Source organism: Lissotriton helveticus, chromosome 7 (genome assembly GCF_964261635.1).
Source record: "Lissotriton helveticus chromosome 7, aLisHel1.1, whole genome shotgun sequence".
Classification (NCBI taxonomy): Eukaryota; Metazoa; Chordata; class Amphibia; order Caudata; family Salamandridae; genus Lissotriton; species Lissotriton helveticus.
The window spans coordinates 561,596,641-561,622,133 of record NC_136068.1 but is presented as its reverse complement, the minus strand read 5'-3'; the positions used below and the strand labels follow the sequence as shown (position 1 = coordinate 561,622,133).

Here is a 25,493-nt window from a genome sequence, read left to right as displayed (position 1 = left end):
GTTGCTTCATCCAGCTTTTAGTGCTAGAACTAGTAGCCATGATCTTAAATTGTGGCCTTTTTTCATAATTTTCCAATTAGTAAACTAATAGATATCAATGTATCTCTACTAGTTTCGTGAAACACCAGCAGAGGGCACTCACAAACTTTAATCAAATATTCATGTGGCCATAGATGAAGGGACAGTGGCTCATGTTCCTTTAGAACAGGTGTGACTAGCAGTTCTAGGAGAGACAGATCATGCTGGAATGTCAGTATAATCACTGATTTTACAGGAGTTATCTTGATCTCATGTGGGTAGCCCTAAACTCTGGTGTGGATAACATCTACTAGCCCAGGGTGATCACTCCTGTTCAAGATAAGTGATAAGTCCTGGATGGCAGGATCTATGCCTTCGCTTCAGAACAACCACAGAAAACGTACATGAGCTTCATTTGGATCCAATATATGTAATTTATCTTATTTGGATATTCCTAATCTCTGGAATGGGTCCAACCGTTCTAGAAAATTAGATATTCATATTCTATACTAAATGTCTCACCTGAACATGCCTCTACAAAGGATATGTAAAAATGTATTGCTTCCAAAACTTTATTTTGAAATGAATACATTTAGTCTTTGATATTCAACAGACTCATGCTCCATTATCTGAAAACTGGCATTTGTAACAATTGGGTGACAGTTATTAGAAAATATTTAAGATTTTACAAAAAAAATGTACTAAGGGTATTTTTCTATTTCCTTTGACCAACGTTTAATAAAAAATTGATGTTTGCCAGGCCCGGATGGTCTACTGAGAATTTTTTGAAATGCTCTGCTTAGCAATGGTCATGAAAAAGGTCACCCCTTTATGGTCTGTGAAGTGGTTAGCAGATCCTAGGCCCCTGTGTGTCTGGCTTACACAGGGATAAGAATGTATGTGCAGTATATAAGTGGATGCCACACAAACATGCACCCTAGACCTTCTATCAACTGCTGCTCAGGGTCAAACAGTAAGCCAGAAAAGTCATGACAGACAGGGTATGCCAGTGTACCAATCTCCAGGCTCTGGAGGTTTTTACTTGTTATTGAATGTTTTATGTTAAAAAACATATTTACAATATGGAACATTTGTCTCCACCGTAGCCTCTCAGCTATGGAATAATCTGACTCTTGACCTTAAGTTTACCTCTTCCCATTGCATTTTCAGGATAAAAAGCTCAACGCTTTTTTGTTTTCCAGCTAATTTGAATATGTTACAGTCAGAAATGTTATATTACTGTTGCATCAAGGGACCACAGGATGTATGTATGCTCTGAAAAAATGTTTCTTATATCATAACATCACCACGCATAGTCTTTGTGAAGGTATATGTGAGAAGTATGTCAGTGAAACTTAATGTAGCAACATGACAAACTGTTCCATACATCACTAGAGGAGCAACCCTTAAAGGGTCATCAAAGAAGTGGAGTAGAGTTGTTGTAGGGCAAGATTCTTTCACCTAGGGGCATGTAGGTGTTATGGAGACGCACGGGTAGGGAAAGACGGTTTGAGGCAGAGACGAGATTACACTTTGATGACTGGTCTAACTGCAGATCATGATCTCTCTACTCTAGAGTGTGCGATCTCAAACGCAATAAGCTATACCATAGGAATGTTGGCGCTTCCTTGTTCACGTACCTGGCAGGAATCCTTATTGCCCTCTTTGTACCCAGCACATATCATATCGGGATACACTTTGGGGACGGTGGAGCTCCCCCGGGAGCCGAGGTGGTACCACTCATCACACGTCTTCTTATCGATGATGGGGAGTTCAACCTCCTGCAGTACCCTGGGGGACGAATTACCGCCTGAGAAGAAACATGGCATTGCAATGGGTTTCGTATATATGTCATTGAGTGAGGGTCTAGAAGGCCCATGTGCAGCACAATAATAAGCATCCCCCCATCCCCCATTGTCATGCATGCATTAAACTAACACATGTGAAGAGAATCTGGTAACATCATATATGGTGTAACAGAGTCTTGTTTCTTCAGCTATATCAAAAGGTAAAGAGCTATAGCATATGGAGTGCAGCACCAAGATGCTCCTCGGAGCGATAGCAGCGCTATATAAGTGCGATTTTACATTTTACATTACATTACATTACATTACATTACACCACGGTTCGTCCAATATAGGGAAAAATTGCCTCGCTCATGTCATATATTATGATATTAATAATTCAGTGGTAAGCTCTGTAGAGGAGGGGTTACCAGGTAAGATTTGTAAGAGGAGGATCATGAGGAACTTAAGCTATTATTCATAGAAGAGGGAAAACATTTTAGAAATTGCCTTTCAACAATTTTTCGGAGGGCAGAAAACCCTAAAATAATTTTAAAAAGTGTATTATACAGTCTCCATCTTTCGTTGCACTCACACGTGTTATTAACCCCTCCACAAGGCTAAGGGACTTATAATGAGGGAGGTTGCAATCCAGTTTCATCTGGAAATGGTAGGTTCCATCTTTCAACCCTAATCAGAATTACAAGTTAGAAAGGCTAACCCACACTTTGTGTACCCTTCACTGTAACACGATGCAAGGAGAAACCTGATGGAAAATTAACAAGAAAAACTGTTAAGAATAGGAAAAAGGCAAACCAAGCTGAAACCATGTGCCATACCTGATGCCACATATCATGTCTTATTCTGAGTTGAACAACTCACAGTGATGCTGCAATACCGCACCTGATCATTACTCCAACCCTCGGTATAGATAAATACTAAGGGACAAATGATTTATTTTTTCATGCAAGCAGTGCAGCAACCAAAAGTGATGCGCTGGGTTGTCTAAAAGGAAGAAAAAGCAGGACAGCACCATATCTAAAACGATATGGCACTGCTGCTCTCTTCGAAGGACTCGCACACTTCCTGGGTGCTCTGCATCAACCACACTACTACACACCATAGTGCATATGTGTGTGTGGTGAGTCTAGCCAGGGCTTTGTACTAGAAGGTTACCATTCCAGCACAAAACAGTATACTTAGACTAACTTTACAACTTGTCCCACTCTTCATGTGTACTATACAGTGCAGCACACATTCGAATTGGAAAACGTTTGGAGAAAACAAAACCTTTCTCCTACTTAAGCACCTTTCTGAAGAAGATGTATTTTGTGGTACAAATCCCTGTCTACAAATGTTAGTAGATAGAGCTTACTAAAAATCTTGGATGGTAGTTTGAGAAAGTCCATGCTCCACCCACGGGGTGCCCCTTTGATGCAACATAGTACATGACTATCTTATGTTATGTTACTTTAATTTGATATCGCGCACGGATGTATGACGTTACATCGCAAACTTTTACAACGCACACCGTTACAACGCAATTTTTACAACGCAGATACATTTACAACGAATGCTTTTACAACGCATGACATTACATAGCAGATGCTATTACAACGCATGCCATTACAACGTAAGTATAGGTAAGTGTATTATTTAAAAAAAAAATGTAATTTATTAAAATTTAATTAATTTAATAAATTAAATTATTTTTAATAATTAATTTGTAAATATATATACTTTAAAAAAGAGTTTATTTTAAAAAGAACAATTATTATTAAAGAACTAATATTAAAAAATAATAAAATTATTAAAATAATTATTTAAATTATTTAAAATTATTTATTTAAAAACTGAACCCTAAAAATACCTGTTACCCTGAACCCTTAAAATACCCATGTACCCCATAACCCATACCTAGCCCTGAACCCTACAAATACCCCTGTACCCCAAAACCCAAACCTAGCCCTGAACCCTAAAAATACCCCTGTACCCCAAAACCCAAACCTAGCCCTGAAACCTAAAAATACCCCTGTACCCCAAAACCCATACCTAGCCCTGAACCCTACAAAAACCCCTGTACCCCAAAACCCAAACCTAGCCCTGAACCCTAAAAATACCCCTGTACCCCAAAACCCAAACCTAGCCCTGAAACCTAAAAATACCCCTGTACCCCAAAACACAAACCTAAACCTGAAGCCTAAAAATACCCCTGTACCCCAAAACCCAAACCTAGCCCTGAAACCTAAAAATACCCCTGTACCCCAAAACCCAAACCTATCCCTGAAACCTAAAAATACCCCTGTACCCCAAAACCCATACCTAGCCCTGAGACCTAAAAATACCCCTGTACCCCAAAACCCAAACCTAGCCCTGAAACCTAAAAATACCCCTGTACCCCAAAACCCAAACCTAGCCCTGAAACCTAAAAATACCCCTGTACCCCAAAACCCATACCTAGCCCTGAAACCTAAAAATACCCCTGTACCCCAAAACCCATACCTAGCCCTGAAACCTAAAAATACCCCTGTACCCCATAACCCAAAACTAAATATATACTATTACTTAAATTAATTTATTTAATTTACATTTAAAAAAAATGATTTTAAAAAATAACATACTTACCAATACTTACGTTGTAATGGCATGCGTTGTAATAGCATCTGCTATGTAATGTCATGCGTTGTAAAGGCATGCGTTGTAACGGATCCTGCGTTGTAATGGTGTGCGTTGTAACGGTGTGCGTTGTAATAGTTGCGTTGTAAGGGTTGTTTCCCACCGCGCACGGATCACCCCAACAGGGGTATCTCGGCACTGAGGATGGGCACACAGCAGGAGCAGAGACCTGAGTTAGAACAAATCCGTCTTCAGTAATTTCTTAGATTTGATGTAATCAGTGCAAATGGCAAACTATTCCAATAAGTGGGAGCCATATAAGAGAAAGACCTGCCTCCACACCTTGACCGTTGGATGCGGGGGGTGGTAAGTAACGCTTTATCTATGGATCCCTATTCCTAACTGGATATTAGCGTGTGACCTTCTGGTGTAAATAGCTAGGCCCTTTCCCCATTAAAGCTTTGTGGGTTACACAGCAGATTTTAAATACAATTCTCTTTCTGACCGGTAGCCAGTGTCGTGTTCTCAGAAGTGGGGTCGAGGCAGATCTTGAGGAAAGAATAGCTATGGGATATTTTGCGACTTTTATGGAATATCCAGCACTTTTGCTATGGAAATTCAATCTCAAATCAACACTTTCCACTGGTTTGTGCCACTGTTGATAAATCCGGTGGTTGTTGTGTTCTTTTTGGAATAAAGCTTTTATATGGTCTTGGGTGATGGGCATGTAGTCCTTTCATGTTGGCATGCATATGACAAAGTTTATGTGGGATCAAGTACCTGTTGTGTATCAGCGTGTATTACATTTCTCTACTTCATGTGCTGCTTGTTGATTTCCTAAGATTTCGCCATACATTAGCCAGCTGCTGTGTTGCTGGGGTGAAATGTTAGGTAGACACTAGTCCTCCATTCCAGCTGGGATGTGTGTTTCTTCACTGATGCTGCTGCTTTGTCTACATTTCTCACCTTTAAATGTATCTTGGGAACCCTGGTTTGCCTGCTTGCAACACCCATGCACCTCTGGTGGCATGTCTGAGCAGGCATTGGCCTGTACATAGTTAAAGACATGCCTGGACTGGTGTGTTAAGTAAGTGTAGGGCAAATAAAGATTGCTCAGATAGACCTAGCACCTACAACCGGTTGTTGGTGTCCACGAATTCTTAATTACATGAATAACACTCAAGTCTAAGAAAATATGTACGCGACAGGGAGTGTCTGGTTTCCCTCTCATCGCTGCTCACGCCCATTCCTAAAGTGCCAGGGGCATAGCTGGGCAAGCATAGCCTGGCGGTCTGGTCAAAGTGCAACTGCATTTGGGAGACTGATATTACCATAAATTTGGATCCCCTGTTCCTGATCTGAAGTAAGCTATTTTTAGAAGGCGTCAGACTTTTGTTTGGAATTTTGTTTCTCATCTAACCTCTAAACTCACACATGACATTAACTACAGTCTTCATTTCTCTTTGGGTGGACTGTGTGGTGAAGCAAAGATAACTTGTGTCCTGTGATGAAACAAGGACTCTGGGCTTGATTTATCTCTTCTCAGTGACCCCTATATCCCTTAAGGTTTTTTTTTGTTCACTATCCTTGTCAATGATTTTCAGGAAATCAATAACATAGACTGCCTTTCTCAGTCAGTTAACAGCTTTAACCAGAAGATGCCTTCACGAATTGGCTCCCTCCCACAATGACACTACCAACTGGAGACTACATAGCTTCGGTTGTAGTAACATTGGCCAGCCACGGTTCCTCCATGGGGGCGGAGGAGCGTCGCCCTTACCCCCACTCTGCTGTAGAAAGCTGGAAAAATAAAATGGTGATAAAAGGATTTTATTACCATTTTATTTTTCTGGCTGTCTGCCGTACAGAGAGGGCGAAGCGGGCCAGTGCGTCATTGATGCTAATTGGCAGCAATGACAAGAGGCCCCTACATTATGAATTGCACTTCGGTTTGGCTGGCTACCTTGCTACAGCTTAACCGACATGCGCAATTCAAACTCTTCAACCTGGCTGCCTTAGACAGCTGGGTTGGAAAGCAAGCACAGGCCTTCAGTGATCTTCAGAGCGCTGAGGCAGTCTGCTCCTGCCAATCCAGACACTTCTCTCATGCAGCATGAGAGCAGTGTCTGGACTGGATAAGGAGCTGTGGGACCTCGCGCTCGAGGAGTCCATAGTCGGGCCGGAGAACACCGAGGACCTGCTGCAGGCTAAGAAGGTAAATTAAACCTTTTTTTTCATTTTCAAATTGAATTTTTTATTAGTATGTTTTTTTTCTTATTTATGTCGACCACCATTTTTGTAGGTCACCAACTGCCACTGTTGGGGGCTGTCGATCTGTGTCTCAGTGGGCGGGATACACTGCACAGGAGAACTCAACACCCGGCTGCCATTGCTGATGGTTCCCTGGAGAACATGCTGATCCCTAGTTACTTGTACTCATGCGAGTCTGCTGTTAGGAGACTTAAGAAGCCCCAGGTCTGGCAAGGCTTGTTTGTAGATGTGGCTTCGTGCATCTTCTCATGCCACTTTGTAAAGTCAATACATTTTCCTGAGATTATTCATCCAGGCTCCTGTCGTAGAATCTATGTTCAAGAAAGGCTATGTATTTGACTTCGATAATACCACTTCAAGATCGTTGTATGTTGTTACAACGCATTCCGTTGCAATGCATGCCTTTACCACGCGTGCGTTACAACGGAATGCTTTTTGTTCGCATAACCTTTTCCACGAATATTCCTTTACCACGCATAGATTCACACCGATTTTCGTTGCTAAAGGTTATACCCCTCCCCCAATCCTTCTGATATTTACCCCTGCCCTTAACCCTCAATCTTTTTTTTAAACTAAAATTCCCCTTACCTCTTCACATCGCCTCCTGTCCTTAATCTTCCTTTTTGACGTCGGACGTCGTAAAGGGGAAGCGGAAGTTTCTTTCCGTTTCCTCTCTAACGACGCTGATTGCCTCCACTTCGCTTCACAACAGGTGCGTTTTCGTTTTTTTTTGAGGGGGGAGACCCCCCAACCCCCCTTTTTATTCCCTTGATTTTTATTTTTATTTTTGGGGGGAGACATCTCAAGCCCCCTTCTTCAAATTTTCGCCTTTACCTCACATGCCTTTACTACGTATCTCGTAGTAAAGGTATGCGTGGTAAAGGCTTTCGTGGTAACCACGCATGCTTTGTAATGCATGCGTGGTAAAGGTTTGCGTGGAAATGGCCTCGTTGTAGGGGCCGTTTCCCCTTCAAGATGGTATCTTCTTTGTGTAGATTCAACCCTTTTGTTTACTAATAGATCAAGGTTTGGAACTGCCTATTCTGGTATCCAGCACGATGTAATTCTTATGAAAACTCACACTTGTTGCTCACTCTGATGAACAGGATACCAATCCAGGATTCAGAGTCCTGCTTATTTCCACATATCCCCTACCGTGCCTCCCCTTTCAGAGTTTTTTTTCTCCCATTTGGTTTCTCCTCAGAAAAAAAATTACTCTGTTCTTGTGCTTCATCCTTCCCTGTGGCTCTTAGTAAACTCGCTGTAAAACGATAGAGTGGCAAAAGCTAAGATCAGGTCTACCTTCGAAAGATGTAGCGACCCTGAGTGTGTTGCCAACCTATCGCAAGCCAGAGAATATTGGGTCCAGTCTTCATCTCCTCTGATGCATGCCTGATGAAGATGTACTGCTGGAACAGGGCTGAGTCAGGTGTCTTGGACCTGGCCTAGTGTCACTCTGTCTAGCCACTGGGCCCTCCATCCACCACGAGGGAGCCCTGTCAAGGTCCTCCCTAAGGGGAGATCATCACTTAACCCTCTTGCTCTAGTGTAGGAGATAGACCTAAGGCTTTGCAGGGCTGCACTTTTTGAACCGCATGCCTGAGGGCTCTTTGCTCATGCTAAGCTGACCCGACTGAACTTAATGGAGGCTTCTGGGGCATAAGTAGTCTGTCAGCAGCAGGGCAACGAGCCATCTCACTGCAGTCACTGCCACTCAATCCAGACTCGGCCCAGGTACATCTGATTACCTCATCTTTCTTTCCTGCCCAGAGATGTGCTGCTTACATTCAGTAGCGGCCGGCACAGGTAAGAGCGGTGAGGCGGGGCGGGTAAGTGGATATATGACAGGAGAAGTAAAATGTAATAAAAAAATAAATAAAACCACTAAGCTTGGGCTCGTCACATTGCCGAGTGCAAGGTAAGTGGGTTTTTTAAATGTAATTTTACTTCTCCTGTCGTATGTCGACTTACCAGACCACCACCCTGCCCCGCCTGCGCCCTGCCCCACGGCCCCACTGCTCTTACCTGTGCCGGATGCCATTGCCTACATTTCCTTCTTTGGTTCTCAGTAGTGTTTGAGACAAAGCTTAAACAACCAGTGAATCGGGTACAGTCACTTTGGCTCGCTTCCGCACTCTCTAATGAATACTTTATTTCCCCATACATCTTTTTTCCTATATTCCTCTTCTTCCTTACCTCCTTTCTCTTTCATTTGTGTCCTTTTCTTCTCTACCTTTCTCTGATTTTCTAATCTTTGCCTTCCTTTTGTATTTCAGGTTTCTCGTTTTCCTTTTCTTTTTAGTCCCCCTCACTCTTTCTTCTCTCTGATTTTACATTGTTTTTCTATTTTTCACACCATAGGCTTTTCTTTTCTTCCACTGTATTTTCTTCCTGTAATGTTTGTAGCAAGGGAAACCACTAGCGTTTGCCCTGTTTCCGGCTACAACGGGAAAGATTCTTAGGACTGAATCTGTCTGCAGGACAGATGTGTATCTCAGAGGGCTCCCCATCCTTGGTGTAGGAAATAACTGCAATGCTTATTGTCCTGTTTAATTGTCCTGAGAGCTCTTGGCTCCCAGGGTCAAACTGTGGGGCAGATTTACTAAAGCATTTATAGGTGTGGGAAGCAGTACTACAGGAGCACTCGTTTATGTACTCTCAGTGGTGGTTGGCATGTACTGAGGGTGTTAGGGCATGGGGATGTTTTTTTAAGATACTTACCTTCCTGGCTTGTAGTGCAACGTCCTCCTCCCATGGGTGTCTTCTGGAAGAACCGGACCCAGAAAACTGCACTACCCAATCCTGGCGCTGCTAAGCGGTCTCACTCGGCGATCTTAAGAGCACTGGGGGCCTGCACTTTCTGTAACCCAGCTGTCTAAGACAGGCAGTTAAGAAAAGTTTAAAATGCTCATGACTGGCTGGACATCCCAAGACAGCCGGCAAAAGAGGAATACGCCTTTTAAAGTGGACACTTAGGGGTCCATTACGATCCGCCCGCCACCGCAACAGCAAACGGGACCGCCCGCAAGAGGTGGTGGGGTCCCGCAATTGCAAATAGGATGCCACTGCCACGGTGGTGGTGGCATCCCGCATATATTGCATTGCAGCGGGCGGTGCTGTAAGCAGCAACCGCCACAATGCAATATATGCAAGTTGTGCATTGGCATGCACAACGTGACAGGCACCGCGCGGTGCCTGCCACCTTGTCCATGCCAATGTTGGGGGGTACCATAGGTACCCCCCAAGTGCAGCCCCCTACCAGCGGGCCCCCAAAGTGAAAACCGCATAACTTTCCATGGCTGAGTCTCCGCCATGGAAAGGCATTGAAAATGCCACATGCTAATATGGATGGCGTTATCTGCAAGGCACCGCCACCATATTATGGGCCTTTTCCGCCTGGTAGGCAATCGGGGCGATTGCCTACCAGCGGAAAAGCGGCGGACGGTCTTTCTGTCCGTCGCAGTACCCCCCACCATGCTAATGTGGCAAGGATAAAAGGCCGTCTGGTGGGGTGTGTTGACAGGCGGATCGCCGCCACCGGTCGGGCGATGGCGATCTGTCCGCCATGCTAATAGGCTCCTTAGTTCGGGATGGGTAGATGAAAAATTAGATGGAAATAAATAAACTTTATTACCATTTTATTTTTCAGCTCTGGGACTTGTGGGGCAACTCTCCTCCGCTCAAATGGAGGATCCGCCCCTGCGTATTCTTTTGTAAATTAGCCCGGAACGCTCAGATCCCCATTCATAAAAGTGCAGAAAGGACTCAGTCCTTTCAATATGCACTAATTGTACATGAATATTCCCGAGCATTCCTATTTTCCCAAATCCATGTAAGCGAATGTAAAAGAGTACTGCAGAAGTACCGCTAGACATACTCCAAAATGCCTCTGTGAACAGTCCCCTGCATGTGCAACATAAAATAAACAGTAAACAAGACAAATACCTTTAGGTCGGATGGAGCCCCAGCCGGTGGCCCAACATTTCAAGCCCATGGGAAAAGTTGTGGTCATGGACGGCAAGCAGATGGGCAGTATGTAATCGGTGTAGCGGACCACATCCCGGAGCTCGATCAGGGCAATGTCCCCACTGGAGCCTTGCCATCTGTGCGTGGGGTAGACTTTAATGACCTTTGCAGGGATGCTAACTGCAACAGGCATGGAGAGCTGGAAGGCCCCGAGAACAACTTCATATTCAGCCAGCTTAAATCCCCTGAAATGAAAGAATGAGGATGAAGTGTCACAGTCCATCAGGAGCTTTGGGCCCTCCTGCTCTGAGCAACACCAAAGCTTTGGCATGAAAGGCTTGGGTCTGACTTGGAGCCTGGAGCACCAGAGGAGAATCTTGCTGGTGGATGGAGGTTCCGCCACCATATTATCTACATAGCAGAGAAAATACAGCCAGTGATTTTCATCTGTATTTAGGTTTTCCTCGATAAATAACGTAAAGTACCACCCGAACCTACCGACTGCATCAGTTCCAGTGTGAATTCGGGTTCTCTGTACAAGTACAGTGAGTAAATGATCTAGATAAGACAATGTGCTTGGCTGAATGATTTCTTAATTCAGAGTTTCCAATTGAACTGTTGATGATGTGAACCCTAGGTACATAACAATGAAATTGATATTCAAAACAGCACAGATCAAAATGGAAATTGACTCATAAATGGACACAGATGCAGTAGATGAGGTGATGCTGATGAACAGCCTACCTTTGCATCCAGTCCTTAGGTGAAACGCAAACAGGCAGGCATGATGTACAGAGGCACCCAGTTTTATAAACGAGGAAAGCCTGTATGACATTGTCAATGAAAAAATATCTGCCTACAAGGAATATTTATTTAGTTTTGCAATATGAAAATTAAGCAGGTGGACTTCTACTACTCAACTCCTGCCTCACAAAACCAACATCAAATAAAGGATCTAGAAAAATCCTGGAAGTTTTTCCCAGTGGAGTTACTGAAGGACATTTAACTGACTAATTACTAATTTCCCTGAAGCAAATATTGGGTAAGCCATTTGGTTGTTTGTCTGCAAGCCCAAGAAGTGAAATGGTGACTCCAGAACCACACTGGATAGCTTCTGATCTTTGGTCAATTAGGGTATGACTGGTCTCACACACTGAGACCTACAAGGCACAAAGGCCTTGATTACACCTTAAGGTGTTATTTAATACACGTAATAAATATTAGAACATTGGAATGTTGGGAGCTCCATTGCAGACAATGGAGTGCTCCCTGCTTCTACGGGCTGGTAAAGGCCCGCAGAGCAACATTCCAATGTTCTACAAAGGCTTCTCGAATTTCGAGGGGATTTATATCCCCTGGAGCTTCGAGAACCCTTTGTTTAATTTGTTAGAACATTCTGCCCTCTAGTGGCAGAATGTTCTAATAGCCTTATAGCCCTTCGTAGCAGGGCTATACCGGCCATTAAAGTCCCGCTGTTTTGTTAAAGTCCCTCGCCTTCGGCTCGGGCCTTTAACGATTCAGCGGGCCTTTAATAGCCGGTATAGCCCGGCGGGCTATAAGGCTATAATAATACCACGGGGTACGTTATTTATCGGGTGCCATAAATATCAACTAATACTAGTTTGTGGGGAATAATGTGGATTCTGGTGTTTAATGCTTCAAGATTCACATGCAACAGTAAATATTGTATGCTTTTGCCCTTTACATTTTGGCAGGTTTGAGCCGCCGAAATAAAACAAAGGTTGAGTTGCTTTACGCATCCAATAATTACTGGATGCTTTAAATACTTTCAGTAATCTCACCAATGCATAAGCATGGGTTTACACATGGGTCTGAATTTACCAATCCACTTGTAACCAGGCCCTAACACTATACTGCCCCGTCTGAGCTTGGAAAAGGCAAACAGCTTCAAATATGGCACAAGTAGGTTGTCACAAATCACCTGCTTTACCCATCTCCTGTGGTTAAATGGCAGTCTAAATAAACTAAAAAACTTCTGAGATGATTACCAGGCACAGACTCTGCCCGAGTTCCTAGGTCATCTATGCTAGCTGCTCCTCACCGACCAGCCATATATTTATAAAACATAACAATATTACGTCACAATTGTCAAGCCTGCTTTTTCAAGAAGAAACCACCTTTTCTCACTCCGTAGGGCATATATAACACCTGAAAAGCTGTCAAAGATGGGGAAAGGTAGACCTAACATATGCGCAAAATGTGGCCTTGAAAAAGTAACTGATGTTCATAGGTTCCTCCAATGCCCAGAAATCAGGAGGTTTTGGGACAAAGTGCAAATAAAAATATCAGGTATTTTGGGTCTGCAAATCAAGGGAAGGCTATCACTGATTATTTTTTGGAGTAATGGAAGGTCTTACAGGCATCCCTAGAGATCTGTTGTTCTATGCAATTCTACTGGCCAGAAGATAAATTTGTCGTAAATAGGTGGGCGCTATCCCACCTCAGCATTTGGAGTGGTTGGAGTCTCTCTTCTGTATGTCTAGGATGGACTGATTAGGGAAATACTCTAAGAGGAAAAGATTTAGGAAACCCCTGCAAGTTTGGGGTGCTAGTGCATGTAGGGTGTCGAGGGGGTAAGGGGTAATGAGGATATATGAAATAGGAAAAATATAGTTCTGTCCAATGATTACACCTGTAAAACTTTCTAGTCTGGCTGCAGGGCTCCCCCGTTTGTACTTAAGACAGCTGCTGGTGTGAAACAAACACCCTGAGAGAGGGATGTCAGCAGGGAAGAAAATGTTTATTGTCGGATGCCCTTGAGTGGTTGGTCTCACTTTCGTAAAAGGGCTGAAGTAATGGACATTAGACCCGGAGGTGAATGAGGACAATAAAAACAAAACAATTTTACGTCACAAAACTGGGAACTGCCAAGCTAGGATTATGAAATGTGAGGAAACTGCTTACCTTACAAAACAGTGAGCTGCTGTCAGCACCCAGGTTTCACCAATCAAGGACCCACCACAGATGTGCACCCCGTTCTCACGTACGCTGGCCTGCCAGGGCCAATCTCCATTGGTGGCGTCCTGTCCACCCACAATTCTGTCCGAGCTCAACGGTCTTCCGCATCCTGTGGATCAAAGGTACATCCTGTCTGTTTAAACTAATCAGATTATTTCTTTACAATTGATAAAGTGGGCCATCTATGCATGTCCATCCTATGTGTTAGCTTGTACTGTTTAGCCTAGTCCCATTGTGTGCTGTGCCTATTGTAAGGTGTGCAGACTCTGTAGGGCAGTGTTTGTGTGAGTGCCCGCAATATGACTGCCAGGCTGCAGGTTGGAATGCAGAACACAGCTAGCCATGTGCGCGGCCAACTTGGGGGGCCAGATGGGGCTGTTGTCCTACAGTGGATAGAGCAGTGTCTCTCGGACTCATGCTGCAGAGAGAATTGGTGGTAAATATATTTGGCTTCTGATGCATCGAAGGCTGCCCTTTCTTATTCACCTTTCCCTCTTCCTCTCCACATCGCATTGATCAGGGAAGCACTTTGGTCTGGTGCTTCTAAGAAAGTTACATGTAAGGTTTATGCTGAATGGCACTGAATATCATTCAGATCGAATGCACTTTAATGGTGGATGTAAATGGTCAGAATGAAGCAGACATCTGATCCAGTCCTTCCCTAAGAAACAAGCATTGGCAAAGCCAATTGGTCCAGCCTTTGCGATCTATTGGCTTTGCCAATGGTTTTTAGCAATGCTGTCAAGCATCCCCGATGCTGTGCAGCTTGGCTAAAGAAAGCAAAACTAAAACAAGCATTTGCAATGCAATAGGTCTCGCATTTGCGAGCATTTGAGCTGTTGGCATTGTAAATCATTCAATCAATCAGGGTTTTAAAGTGCGCTTTTCACCTGTGAGGGTCTCAAGGTGCTGTGTGGGGGGGGGGGAGGGGGGGGGGTGCAGCTCCGGATCAGCCGAAAAGCCAGGTCTGGAGGCTCTTCCTGAAGGTGTGCAATGGCAATGGCATTTAATTATGTGTTTTAAAAACCTGCAAGCCGTGCATAAACACGCATTTTGTACTTCTAGTTGTTGCTTATGACAAGAAGCTGTTGACACGGACGCGTTTCAGCCGTCAATTTCTTCTGGCCTCCACGGGTAGAAGTTTGACCTGAGTAAGGTTGTTTGGACTCAGGGATTGCAACCTGACCGAAGAAGGTTTTTCTGTGCGAATTTAACTGCGCATTCCAGTATTGTAGATTGGTTTCATTGCCCTTGCCCTGAGGAGGCCAGAAGAAATTGACTGCTGAAACTCGTCCACGTCAACAGCTTCTTGTAGAGGAGTCTCTATTAATTCAAAACATTATTGTAATAGCAGCAGCACATAGAATGGAAAGGATAAAGAGGTGTTTCACCTCAGGTGCTGTAAGGACTACCTCTGAGTGTATCACCCAGATCTAATGAGTGAACACTAGCTGGCAAATAACCTGTTGGGGTATTGGATATATAGAGTGCTGTACATATATTTTTTCTTTTTGCCATATGTACATGTATTGTTGTATGTGTTTGTATTTACATGTTCTAGAATGATTTATGGTGTGGAAAAGTAAATTTTGCCATGTTGTATGTGCCTACGTGTTCCCCATCTTATGTTATATGTGCATGATCGATATGCATGTATTCCCCTCTGATCGATTAAAGACGCAATTACAGTTGTGTCCATCTCTAGTATGCCAGTTTCCAGACCTCGTGAAAGCAACGAATATTAGGCCTATATAAACCTACGTGGCCACATTTTACAGTGTGCACGTTAATTCATTGAATTGTCCCCGTTTCTAGGCCTCAAAAGGGCCCGGACTCAGATTCAGCTCCTGTCTCCTGAACCCTCTCCGAGGAGCGATACAGCCCCCACCTGCATCCCTGACCCTTCGCTTACTTCATGCCTCGCAGTGCCCGGCCCGGCCTGGCTCTGCCTCCCAGTCTGCCAAGATTATGTTATGCTTCTAGTTATCAGTCCAGCCCTCCTTCTCTGCATTCCTAAGCTACTGAATCGCATCAATAGTTTCCGTCATGGTCTAGCCTTTTATGTCTCCATATAAGAGAAATACTGTATTAATATTCATAGAATATTCCTCGCACACGCAATATATGTAGAATTATGCATGCACTAGCCTTAGTGTCTATTAGCCTTTACCCTGATAACTTTTGGATTCTATCAACATGTACTCTAAACACCAGATACCAGATATGCCTTGGGTACATGTCGCTCTGACACTCCAGACTTTAGTCTCCTCTTCTAGCGCAGAAGTCATAGCCCCCAGTTCTCCCTGGTAACACGTCATTGCCCATTTGCGCGCACCACTAGGTTAGAGGTCCCAGCTGCTCAGGTAGCCCCCTCCATGTTTCCGCCCCGTTTATGACATATTCTGTTACGTTTACATCACATGTCTATGTATACGCCCTGTACACGCCTTCTTGTTACATCATTTTGCCCTTATCTTTCGCGACTGCTACGAGTCACGCCTACTGTTACGCCTACTGTATTGAATGTAATGTATTTGTTTAAGTATATATACTGTGCACCCATATTAAAAGTTGCTAGCCAATTCCCAGATCCTGCCCCCGGCAGCTGCCTTCATTCTATTCCCGTGCAGGCTGTCCTGTTCCTGTCCTTTATGCCTGATTAAAGCCTGTCGACTCAAGATACCTCGAATCCTGACTCTTATTTATTGAGCTACCTGTTTTATTGATTATATGAAAAATAGTACCGGTAATTAATTATTTATTTACCACATAATGGCGCCCGAATAGGGACTTGCCCTTTCCCCACGCGCCGGAGAAGCCACGCAGGCCCCCTGATCCTCTGCAGCCGTGACGGAACCATACCGTGCACGTGCAGATATTTCTGCTTCAAGTATCCCTCAGGCCCACGGAGGAGACGGAGGTTGCGGTCCAGCATCCAGACGAGGCGGTGAGGAACGCGGCGAGTCCCGACCAAAGCCCAAGCCGAGAGTCCAAGGTCCGAGGTATCCGGAGGCCCACCTGTAACTGAAGTCCGAAGTTCGTAGTCCGTCGTCGTAACAGTCCAGTCCAGTCCGAGGCCTTCCGTTCTTGCTGCCCGGTGAGTACCGTTGCTGGGGTAGTATCTAGACAGGGTCAATTAATTTGTCTCTGGTCCGTGGGTTTGGGTACGCAGATCCAACACGAAGTGTTCACCTAGGTGGACGCGGGTCCTGACGTGTCTCTTTATGGGACCGGTAAGTTTCGTGCTGTTTTAGCAGTGCATCTAGTCACTCTAGTAAGGTCTGTTCTCGAGAAATTCATGTGTTCTGTCCGAACTGTTATTTTAAATGTTATTCCATGTGTTTTCAATGTTGTGGTATGAGTGATTTGTTTTTTTTAGTTATTATTGTGTTTATCGTGTATTGTATTGTGTCCAGATTCCAGCTTAAAGAATGCCTCTATTCTCGAGGTTACGTCAGTTAAAAACCAGAAAAGGATTATTAGAGGAAGCAGTTCCTGTCCCGCCTAGGGACAGTCCAGGTCATTTTATGTATCATAAGCATGGCTTAAGTGCCATATTATATCTAGATTTATGGGTGGAGTACACCAAGAAATTAGAAGAGAAATATAGATGGCCTGTATCAGGTACGTGGGATGCCGAGTGCATCATGCGAGTAGAAGAAGCATTATGGAAAAAGAAATCCAGACAGTCCCAGAAAGATGCCATCGAGTTATGGCGCAAAGAATCTCACAGAAGAACGGAAAAAGAAATCAGAAAGACCGAATTAAGTAGGGAATCCTCCGAAAGATCCCAAGAAAGGGAATTAATCGAAGTAGGTGAACGAGTTAAAGCCGAACAGTCAGACAGACAGAGAAATGCCCTTATTAAGGGTATGTATCCTCTTCTCGCCGAGGGCTTGCCGAAAGCAACCCCGGAAGCACCATGTAATTATCCGCCGCCATTGGTTCCGATTAAGCTACGTCACAAACCGACCGCAGCTGATATATTTCTCTCGTCCTATTTGGACGACACAGTCCCAGAATATGCAAATCCTGCTCCGCCAGCTCCCGTAAATAATGTAATTCCTGTTCCTCCAGCCACCGGGGCACCCGTTGTAGCACCTGTTACGGTACCCCCGGTCCAGCCTACAGTACATGTACCCGCTACATCAGTCACTCTCCCAGCACATACAATACCCGTAGACGATGCTAGTCTAGGGGCTGCGGGGGGAAGTCCTCCTGGAACCCCGCCTCAACACAGACGTGTGACACTACTCGAGCTACATGCCCGAGCGTTACAGCGCTCGCCCAAACTTCAGTCAGTTGCAGATATCAAGCGAGCTCTTACCGAATGCCGTTATGATCCAGTCCCAGGCGATGATGATATGGTCATATATTCATTCCGTGTAAGACGGGTGACCGAATATTTGGACACCCTACCGAATATGAAAGGTTATCTAGACAGAATATATCGTTTCATCCGTACAGGAGTAGATCCAGGAAGTATTGGCGAGGCCATGGCTCAAAGGAAAGTCGAGATTCAACTCATGCTTTTAAAGTTTCTAATTAATTGCTTAATAAGGGAACAAGATTATCCGGATAAAGATCCGGAAGAAATTAAAGTCCTGACCAGGTGGAGTGACCATATAGCCGAGGGAAGACACAAGACACAGAACTGTATAGAGAGTATGTACAAGAAAATCCGTAGGGAAATAATAAAGATACACGAGAAACGAGAAGCAGCACAAGTAACCGAGAAAGAAAACAACTCTTCTACTGAAGAGGTAGACGACGAGAATCCTACCAGAATAGCGTATGTAGGTAAAATTAGACTTCCTGACCGACATTCACGCCTAGATCACAAGAAACTTTTCCCTCCTCCAGCACCAGAACAAGGTTCTCTTGAACAAGTATTTCAAGCTACCGATCACATCCTGAAATCGCGAATCGGTTATAGTGAACTTAGTACCATACATGAACAAGAACTAGCCCGATCGGCAGTCCGATGGACTACTGATTCTACCACTTTTCCAGACGAAATAGTGGCACAAATGTTTCTGAAACTGCCCCCAGCCGAGCAGCGACTGGTGGGTAGGTATATGATCCAGCACCTCATTACATTGTATGAGGGACAGCATTCTGATCCAGGTCCGTTACATGATGTTCTGAACGAGTTACTCCAGTATAGATGGAGAGGTCTAGGTACCGATTTAATTAGCGTCATTCTAGAACAGCGCCACAAATATCGAACGTTTTTGAATCCGCATTTTGTTCATGTCTCACCTCCAGAAAGTAAATCATTTTACATAGATAGACAGCATCCGTTACGAGAAGTACACCCAGTTAGAGGAACGGGTGGTGAACTAGAACGAGTATTTGTTTACACCCCTATCACAAAGATGGAACTCTTAGAGATGAAAAAGTTAATTCCCTGTCACGACAAAGATCCAGCAGGGTTCCATCGAGAATTAAAAGACATGCTCCGTATGGGAGAATACACGTATCCTGATATCATTAAAATGTTAAAGGTCCTGTTGCCCGCAGGGGTATATGAAAAACTTAAGGAAAAAGAATGGGAGGTGGGAGAGAAAAAGATAGATTGGACAGCTCTAGAAGCTGAAGATAATTCACGAGTACCAGGTACCGGTCTTGGGGGTAAAGTTAAAGAATTGCCCGAGTTACTGATACAGGTTTTGCCAAGATTACTAGCCACGAAAAAGGAAGATTGGGATGCAATCTCAGCTTGTAAACAGAAACAGGATGAAGACACTAGTGATTTTTATTCTAGATTTGAAAAATGTTTCATTATTAACAGTGGTTTGAAGACGAGTAGTGAATCGTACCCTCATCTTTTTGTTACTAAACTAGTCGAGAATTCAAGTCCACAAGTTAAAAATCGAGTATTGAAAGTCGAAAGTAGTTGGCAAGCTAATACCCCGTCACAAATGCTACAAATGCTCCAGTATCACCAGAATAGAATCAGGGAAGAGCAAGAACACGAAAGGAGACGTATGAAAGACACGAAAATGAAAGTATTAGTTGCACAATCTGTTCCACAAGACAGTCAGAATAGGGGTCCGAATCAAGCCAGTCATCTTGCAGCTCCCGTGAAAGGGACCTGCAATTACTGTAAACAGCCAGGTCATTTTATAAACGAGTGTGCAGTTCTGAAACACAACATAGCTACTGGTAAGACTAAAGAAAGACCACGTCCGCAGAGACAAGAACAAGTTTCACAGACTTCTCAGTCACCACAGAATGCACAACAGACAGTTCCAGCACCGCAGCCTATCGCTGCAACACAGCATGTTACACAGCAGATGTACCAGTATGCTCAGTCAGAGTATCCAGAGTATCAGCCATATTCATGAAACAGCCTAGAGAGGGAGGTAGGCTTGCCTCTCATCGAGATACCTGTAGATCAAGAGGGTCCCTATGTACACAGTCAAGTATTAGGGAAAGACAGAAAGTTTTTGATTGATACAGGGGCAAGTAGGACTACCATCAGTCATGACGAGGTTCCAGGGGCTCCGCTCTCAGGCTCTAAAAATGTCTCCCTGGGATTTTCAGGAAAGCCGATTGTTAATGAAATTTCGAAACCAGTTATTCTAGAAGTTGGTCCATTGTCCCGAACTACTGATTTATTACTTACGAAATCTTGTCCAGAAAATTTGTTAGGCATTAAAACGTTAAAAGAATTAGGTGCAGTAATTTGCTGCTCCCCAGAAGGGGTCCGATTGTTTTTGCGTGACTTTAAAGGTCACTATGTATTACGAGATTTTGATCCAAGACTACTGAATGTACCGCAGCATTTATGGGCGCATGGTCCAACTGATGTAGGATGTATGCACATCACACCCCATCGTGTGACTCTCAAACAAGGTATAGTTTTGCCACGAATCAGACAGTACAGATTGCCACCTGAGGCTGTAGCAGCCTTATCCAAAATTATTGACGAGCTTATTGCTCAAGGAGTGGTTGTAGAAACTGACTCCAATGTATGTAATTCTCCTATCATTCCGGTCTTGAAACGTACTGATCCAAATGCACCTCCAGTATATCGATTAGTGATTGACCTTCTAGAGCTTAATAAATGTATCATTCCCCAGTACCCAGTAGTCCCAGATATTTCTTCCCTATTGACAGCCATTGATTCTGAAGCTACATTTTTCACAGTTATCGACCTCAAGAACGCATTTTTCAGTGTCCCCATTCATCCAGACAGCCAGTACCTTTTCGTTTTTTGTTTAAATGGAAGAAGCTATAAATTCACACGAGCTCCTCAAGGCTTCACAGAAAGCCCCAGTATTTACAGTCAAGCACTTAAGAGACAACTAGACAATATTCACATGCCATCTGACACTGCCCTGCTCCAGTATGTCGATGATCTACTGATCACGGCCCGTTCTGAACGTGACTGCGAGCGAGCGTCACTTACAGTTCTGTATTTTCTGGCCGAGCAGGGGCACAAGGTGTCCCCTTCCAAATTACAATTCTGTGTCCAGCAAGTGATCTACTTAGGACACTTACTGTCCAAGTGGGGTAGGCAGTTGACACCAGACCGTATCCAGTTAATAGCGAGTCTTCCACAGCCCAAGACACAGAAGGAGGTACGAGCTTTTATCGGCCTCACTTCTTACTGCAGACAATGGATTCCTCAGTATGCATTTCTAGCCAAGCCACTGATACAGTTAACGACACAGGAGGCAGCCGTATCGACTGTCCTCCCTTGGACCCAGGAACATACACTTGTATTCAATGAATTAAAGAAAGCCTTATGTCAAGCACCTGTTCTAGCGACACCCAACTACAGTAAGCCTTTTACACTTTTTGTTACAGAACGTGATGGTACTGCATTATCTGTTCTCACACAAGATCAAGCAGGACAATACAAGCCCTGTGCTTATTTTTCTAGCACATTAGATCCAGTAGCCCAGGCTCTGCCTGCGTGCCTCAAGTCAGTTGCAGCCACAGCTCTAGCCATCAGACAAAGTGATTCCATAGTGTTAGGACATTCCCTGACAGTACAAGTTCCACACTCCGTGGAAGTTCTTTTAAACCGAACACAGACTCAGCACTTGACAATTGCACGTTTAACAGGTTATGAACTGACACTGTTCCAGCCACACATAGAAATCAGACGCTGCAACATTCTAAATCCTGCTACACTGTTACCGTCAGTTACTTCAAATTCTGCCACACATGACTGTGTGGAAGTTGTTAACATTATGACAAAGCCACGACAAGACCTGACAGACATTGCATTACCTGATCCCGACCTGACACTTTATGTGGATGGTTCATGTATGAGAACAAGTACAGGAGAACTAGTAGCCGCGTATGCAGTGACTACTGAAACTGAAGTTATAGAAACACATCGTATTGACACCCTGTCTGCTCAAGCAGCAGAGCTAGTAGCTCTGACCCAAGCCTGCATACGTGCCAAGAACCTGAAAGTAAACATATATACAGATTCACGTTACGCATTCGGAGTCGTACATGACTTTGGAGTGCTCTGGCAGGAGAGAGGTTTCATGACTTCTCATGGAACCAAGATTCAGCATGGTCTCCTCATTCAAGCTCTGTTAGATGCAATACATTTACCGACAGCTATCGCTATCATGAAGTGCAAAGCACATACGAAAGTCACTGACGTCATTTCCCAAGGTAACGATCTAGCAGATCAAACAGCCAAGCTTACAGCTCAGACTCCAGACATTCCAGTTAACACGACACAGACACTCACTCCAGATCAGACTACTTGTATGACAGTTAAGGACCCTACACAAGATGTCATAGACATACAGTTACATGCTACTCCTGAAGAAATAAAGAAATGGTCCGAACAAGGAGGGGTCCAGACAGATCAGGGATGGTTGACGAAGGGAAAAGCCACATGGTTTCTCCCCGACTCTATGGTTCAAGTCATTATTAATACCGCACATAGTCCAGCACATCTAGGAGAAAACGCTATGTTAGACAGTATTCAGAACCTATGGTTCAACAAGCACTTACGAGCTGCAGCCAAGCAGAAAGTCCGTACCTGTATGATATGTTGTCAGTTCAATCCAGGTAAAAGTGTCCCGGTGGAACAAGGTGGATTCCAACCTCCTGACCACCCTTTTGAAGTCCTCCAGATGGATTATATTCAGATGGAGCGATGTCGAGGTTTCAAGTATGTCCTCGTAGTTGTATGCGCTTTGTCCAGGTGGACAGAAGCATATCCAGTTCCAGATTACACAGCTGCGACCACTGCCAGGCAGTTGGTTCGTGAATTCTTTCCCCACTATGGACTCCCTAGGGTCGTGTATTCAGATAACGACCAGCCATTCTCATCTGAACTTATGAAACATGTTTCCCTTCTGTTAGGGTACCAGTGGAAGTTCCATTGTGTGCGCCATCCTGAAGCAGCCGGTCTCGTAGAGAGACATAATCAGACCCTGAAAATTCGCATTGCCAAAATATGTAAAGAGAAAGGTGTAGACTGGCTAGTTGCCCTGCCAGTTGCTCTATTTTATATGCGGATGGTTGCCCATTCCAGATCAGGTCTGTCCCCGTATGAGGTCGTATTCGGCCGCCCCCCAAACATGTGGGGTACACCTAGACCACGCAGTATTACAGATGTTTCCAGTAATATGCTGACAGATTACCTAGCTTCCTTGATGTCTGCCCTACACTCTTGTCGTTCACAGGTTGCCGCCGCATTTCCAGACAACACCGAGGTGAAACCACATGAAGTCGTCCCCGGTGACTTCGCATTTGTCCGAAATTTTGATCGTTCAAGTCCGCTGGAGCCCCGCTGGAAGGAGCCCCGTCTCGTCTTGTTAACAACAAGGACCGCCGTGAAGCTCGAGGGGAGAAAAGGGTGGGTCCACCTGACCCACATAAAGAAATTCCATGGAGTGCGAGAAAAGACTTTTGCTAAGGACTGCCTTATTTCTAAAAACTGCCTAAAAACAGACTCTGAACTTGACTCTGAACTCAAAGTTCCCCTGTTAGAGAAAACTCCGCAACAGGAGTATAAACAGAAGCTTCGGTCTAGTAAAATAAGTCAGCCAGTTTAATTGTCTAAGTCCCTCTCGGGTGAAACGGTTAGACAGGTTCCTGACATGTATGAGATAGACCCCCACAGTGAGAGAGTTAGTCAAAACTCTAAAATATGTATTATTGTTCTAAGTTTTTTATTATTTTTGAGTCTTATGGTTACCTGCACAAGTTATGCTTTACATTTATGTTTTCCAATTTCACATGTACAAATGTTTTCTAATGCTACAGTAGAGCACACGTTTAGTGATCTGCCTCCTCACGAACTATCCTATCGTCTTGCTATGCGCAATAACACATTCATCCGAATGTTACACTATTCACACCAGACCAGCAATGCCACTAATTGTTGGGTATGTGGTCGACTCCCCCCTTTCCAGACACCGAAGGGAGTTCTGCCACTCTTTCCCTATCCGTTTTCACATAATGGTTCGTGTAGAGCATGGTCCACGTTAACGTCATCTTCCAATGATATGTCCCTTCTGAATAGAACATGTTTTCCAGACCAGCAAGGTCTCTCCCATAGAATAGGGTTAGATCTAGAAAATGAAGTATATGATTTAGGTAATTATTCTTCGAATTTCATGGTCCTGAATGTTCAGTCTGATACTACTCCAGATTTACCTGCTATTTCAGTACTACCAGTCAAAGGCAAATTATGCGTCAGAAAGAATGGTTCCGCACATGTAGGACATAGTGATTGTACTACTACTGTCGAGTATAGTGACAGTGGGAAATCTATTTTCAAAGCCTCACGTCATTCTTATTTTGTTTGTGGTCAGACCGCATATGTTCGTCTGCCCCTCGATTGGGATGGAACATGTTATATTGCCTTCCTACTGCCACCAGTTTTTCTAGCCCCATCTGATTATCACAGAAACACACATCTAGTACACGTCAGACATAGAAGGGAGATCGAGTCCCCAATTGTCGATCAAACTGAAACTACTCTAGAACAGTATACAGACTTTAATAAAGGTTTCTTCTTCTTTATAGGACCTATCCAGAATAGTAAGTTAATACGTAGGTTAACCAGAACCCTTGAAGCAGTAGTGAATGAGACTACTTCCGCTCTAGGTAACTTAACCGAAGAGCAATCTGCTATGAGATTTGTTGTGCTCCAAAATCGTCTCGTTCTTGACGTCATACTGGCCGATAGAGGAGGAGCATGTAGAGTCATCGGATCTAGTTGCTGCATTTTCATTCCTAATAACGCGCCGTCTGTTTATTCAGCTATAACCAGACTTCATAAAATTGCCCATCAGTTACACCAGAATCCAGGCACCTGGACATGGTCCGGTTGGCTCTGGAGTATTATATCTGCATGGGGATGGAAAGTATTGTCATTCCTAGGTATTGCAGTAATGATCATATTCAGTTTCTGCCTCTGTATACAATGTGGCCCTGCGATTTGCGGCATGTGTGCTACCTCTTGTATTCCTAGTCCTAAATCCCGTTCCAAGACAATTCGAGATGAACAAATGATGCTATATGAAATGATAGATGGTATCATGAATATTGATGTTTCCTGATGGAAACGTAGGGCACAAGGTGGGAATGTGGAAAAGTAAATTTTGCCATGTTGTATGTGCCTACGTGTTCCCCATCTTATGTTATATGTGCATGATCGATATGCATGTATTCCCCTCTGATCGATTAAAGACGCAATTACAGTTGTGTCCATCTCTAGTATGCCAGTTTCCAGACCTCGTGAAAGCAACGAATATTAGGCCTATATAAACCTACGTGGCCACATTTTACAGTGTGCACGTTAATTCATTGAATTGTCCCCGTTTCTAGGCCTCAAAAGGGCCCGTACTCAGATTCAGCTCCTGT

The 25,493-nt window shown here is 44.1% G+C and overlaps 1 protein-coding gene across 1 annotated transcript in view; it reads right to left on the bottom strand.

Annotated features, from left to right (window-relative positions):
- LOC144766893 (serine protease 27-like) overlaps nt 1-25,493 on the bottom strand; it is a 92,150-nt gene that overhangs the window by 13,620 nt on the left and 53,037 nt on the right. Inside the window, exons 3-5 of the mRNA XM_078650603.1 lie at nt 13,581-13,743; nt 10,635-10,900; nt 1,659-1,828 (exon numbers count right to left, since the gene is read on the bottom strand). Of these exons, the coding sequence (XP_078506729.1) occupies nt 1,659-1,828; nt 10,635-10,900; nt 13,581-13,743 (599 nt within the window). The remainder of the gene's footprint in view (nt 1-1,658; nt 1,829-10,634; nt 10,901-13,580; nt 13,744-25,493) is intronic.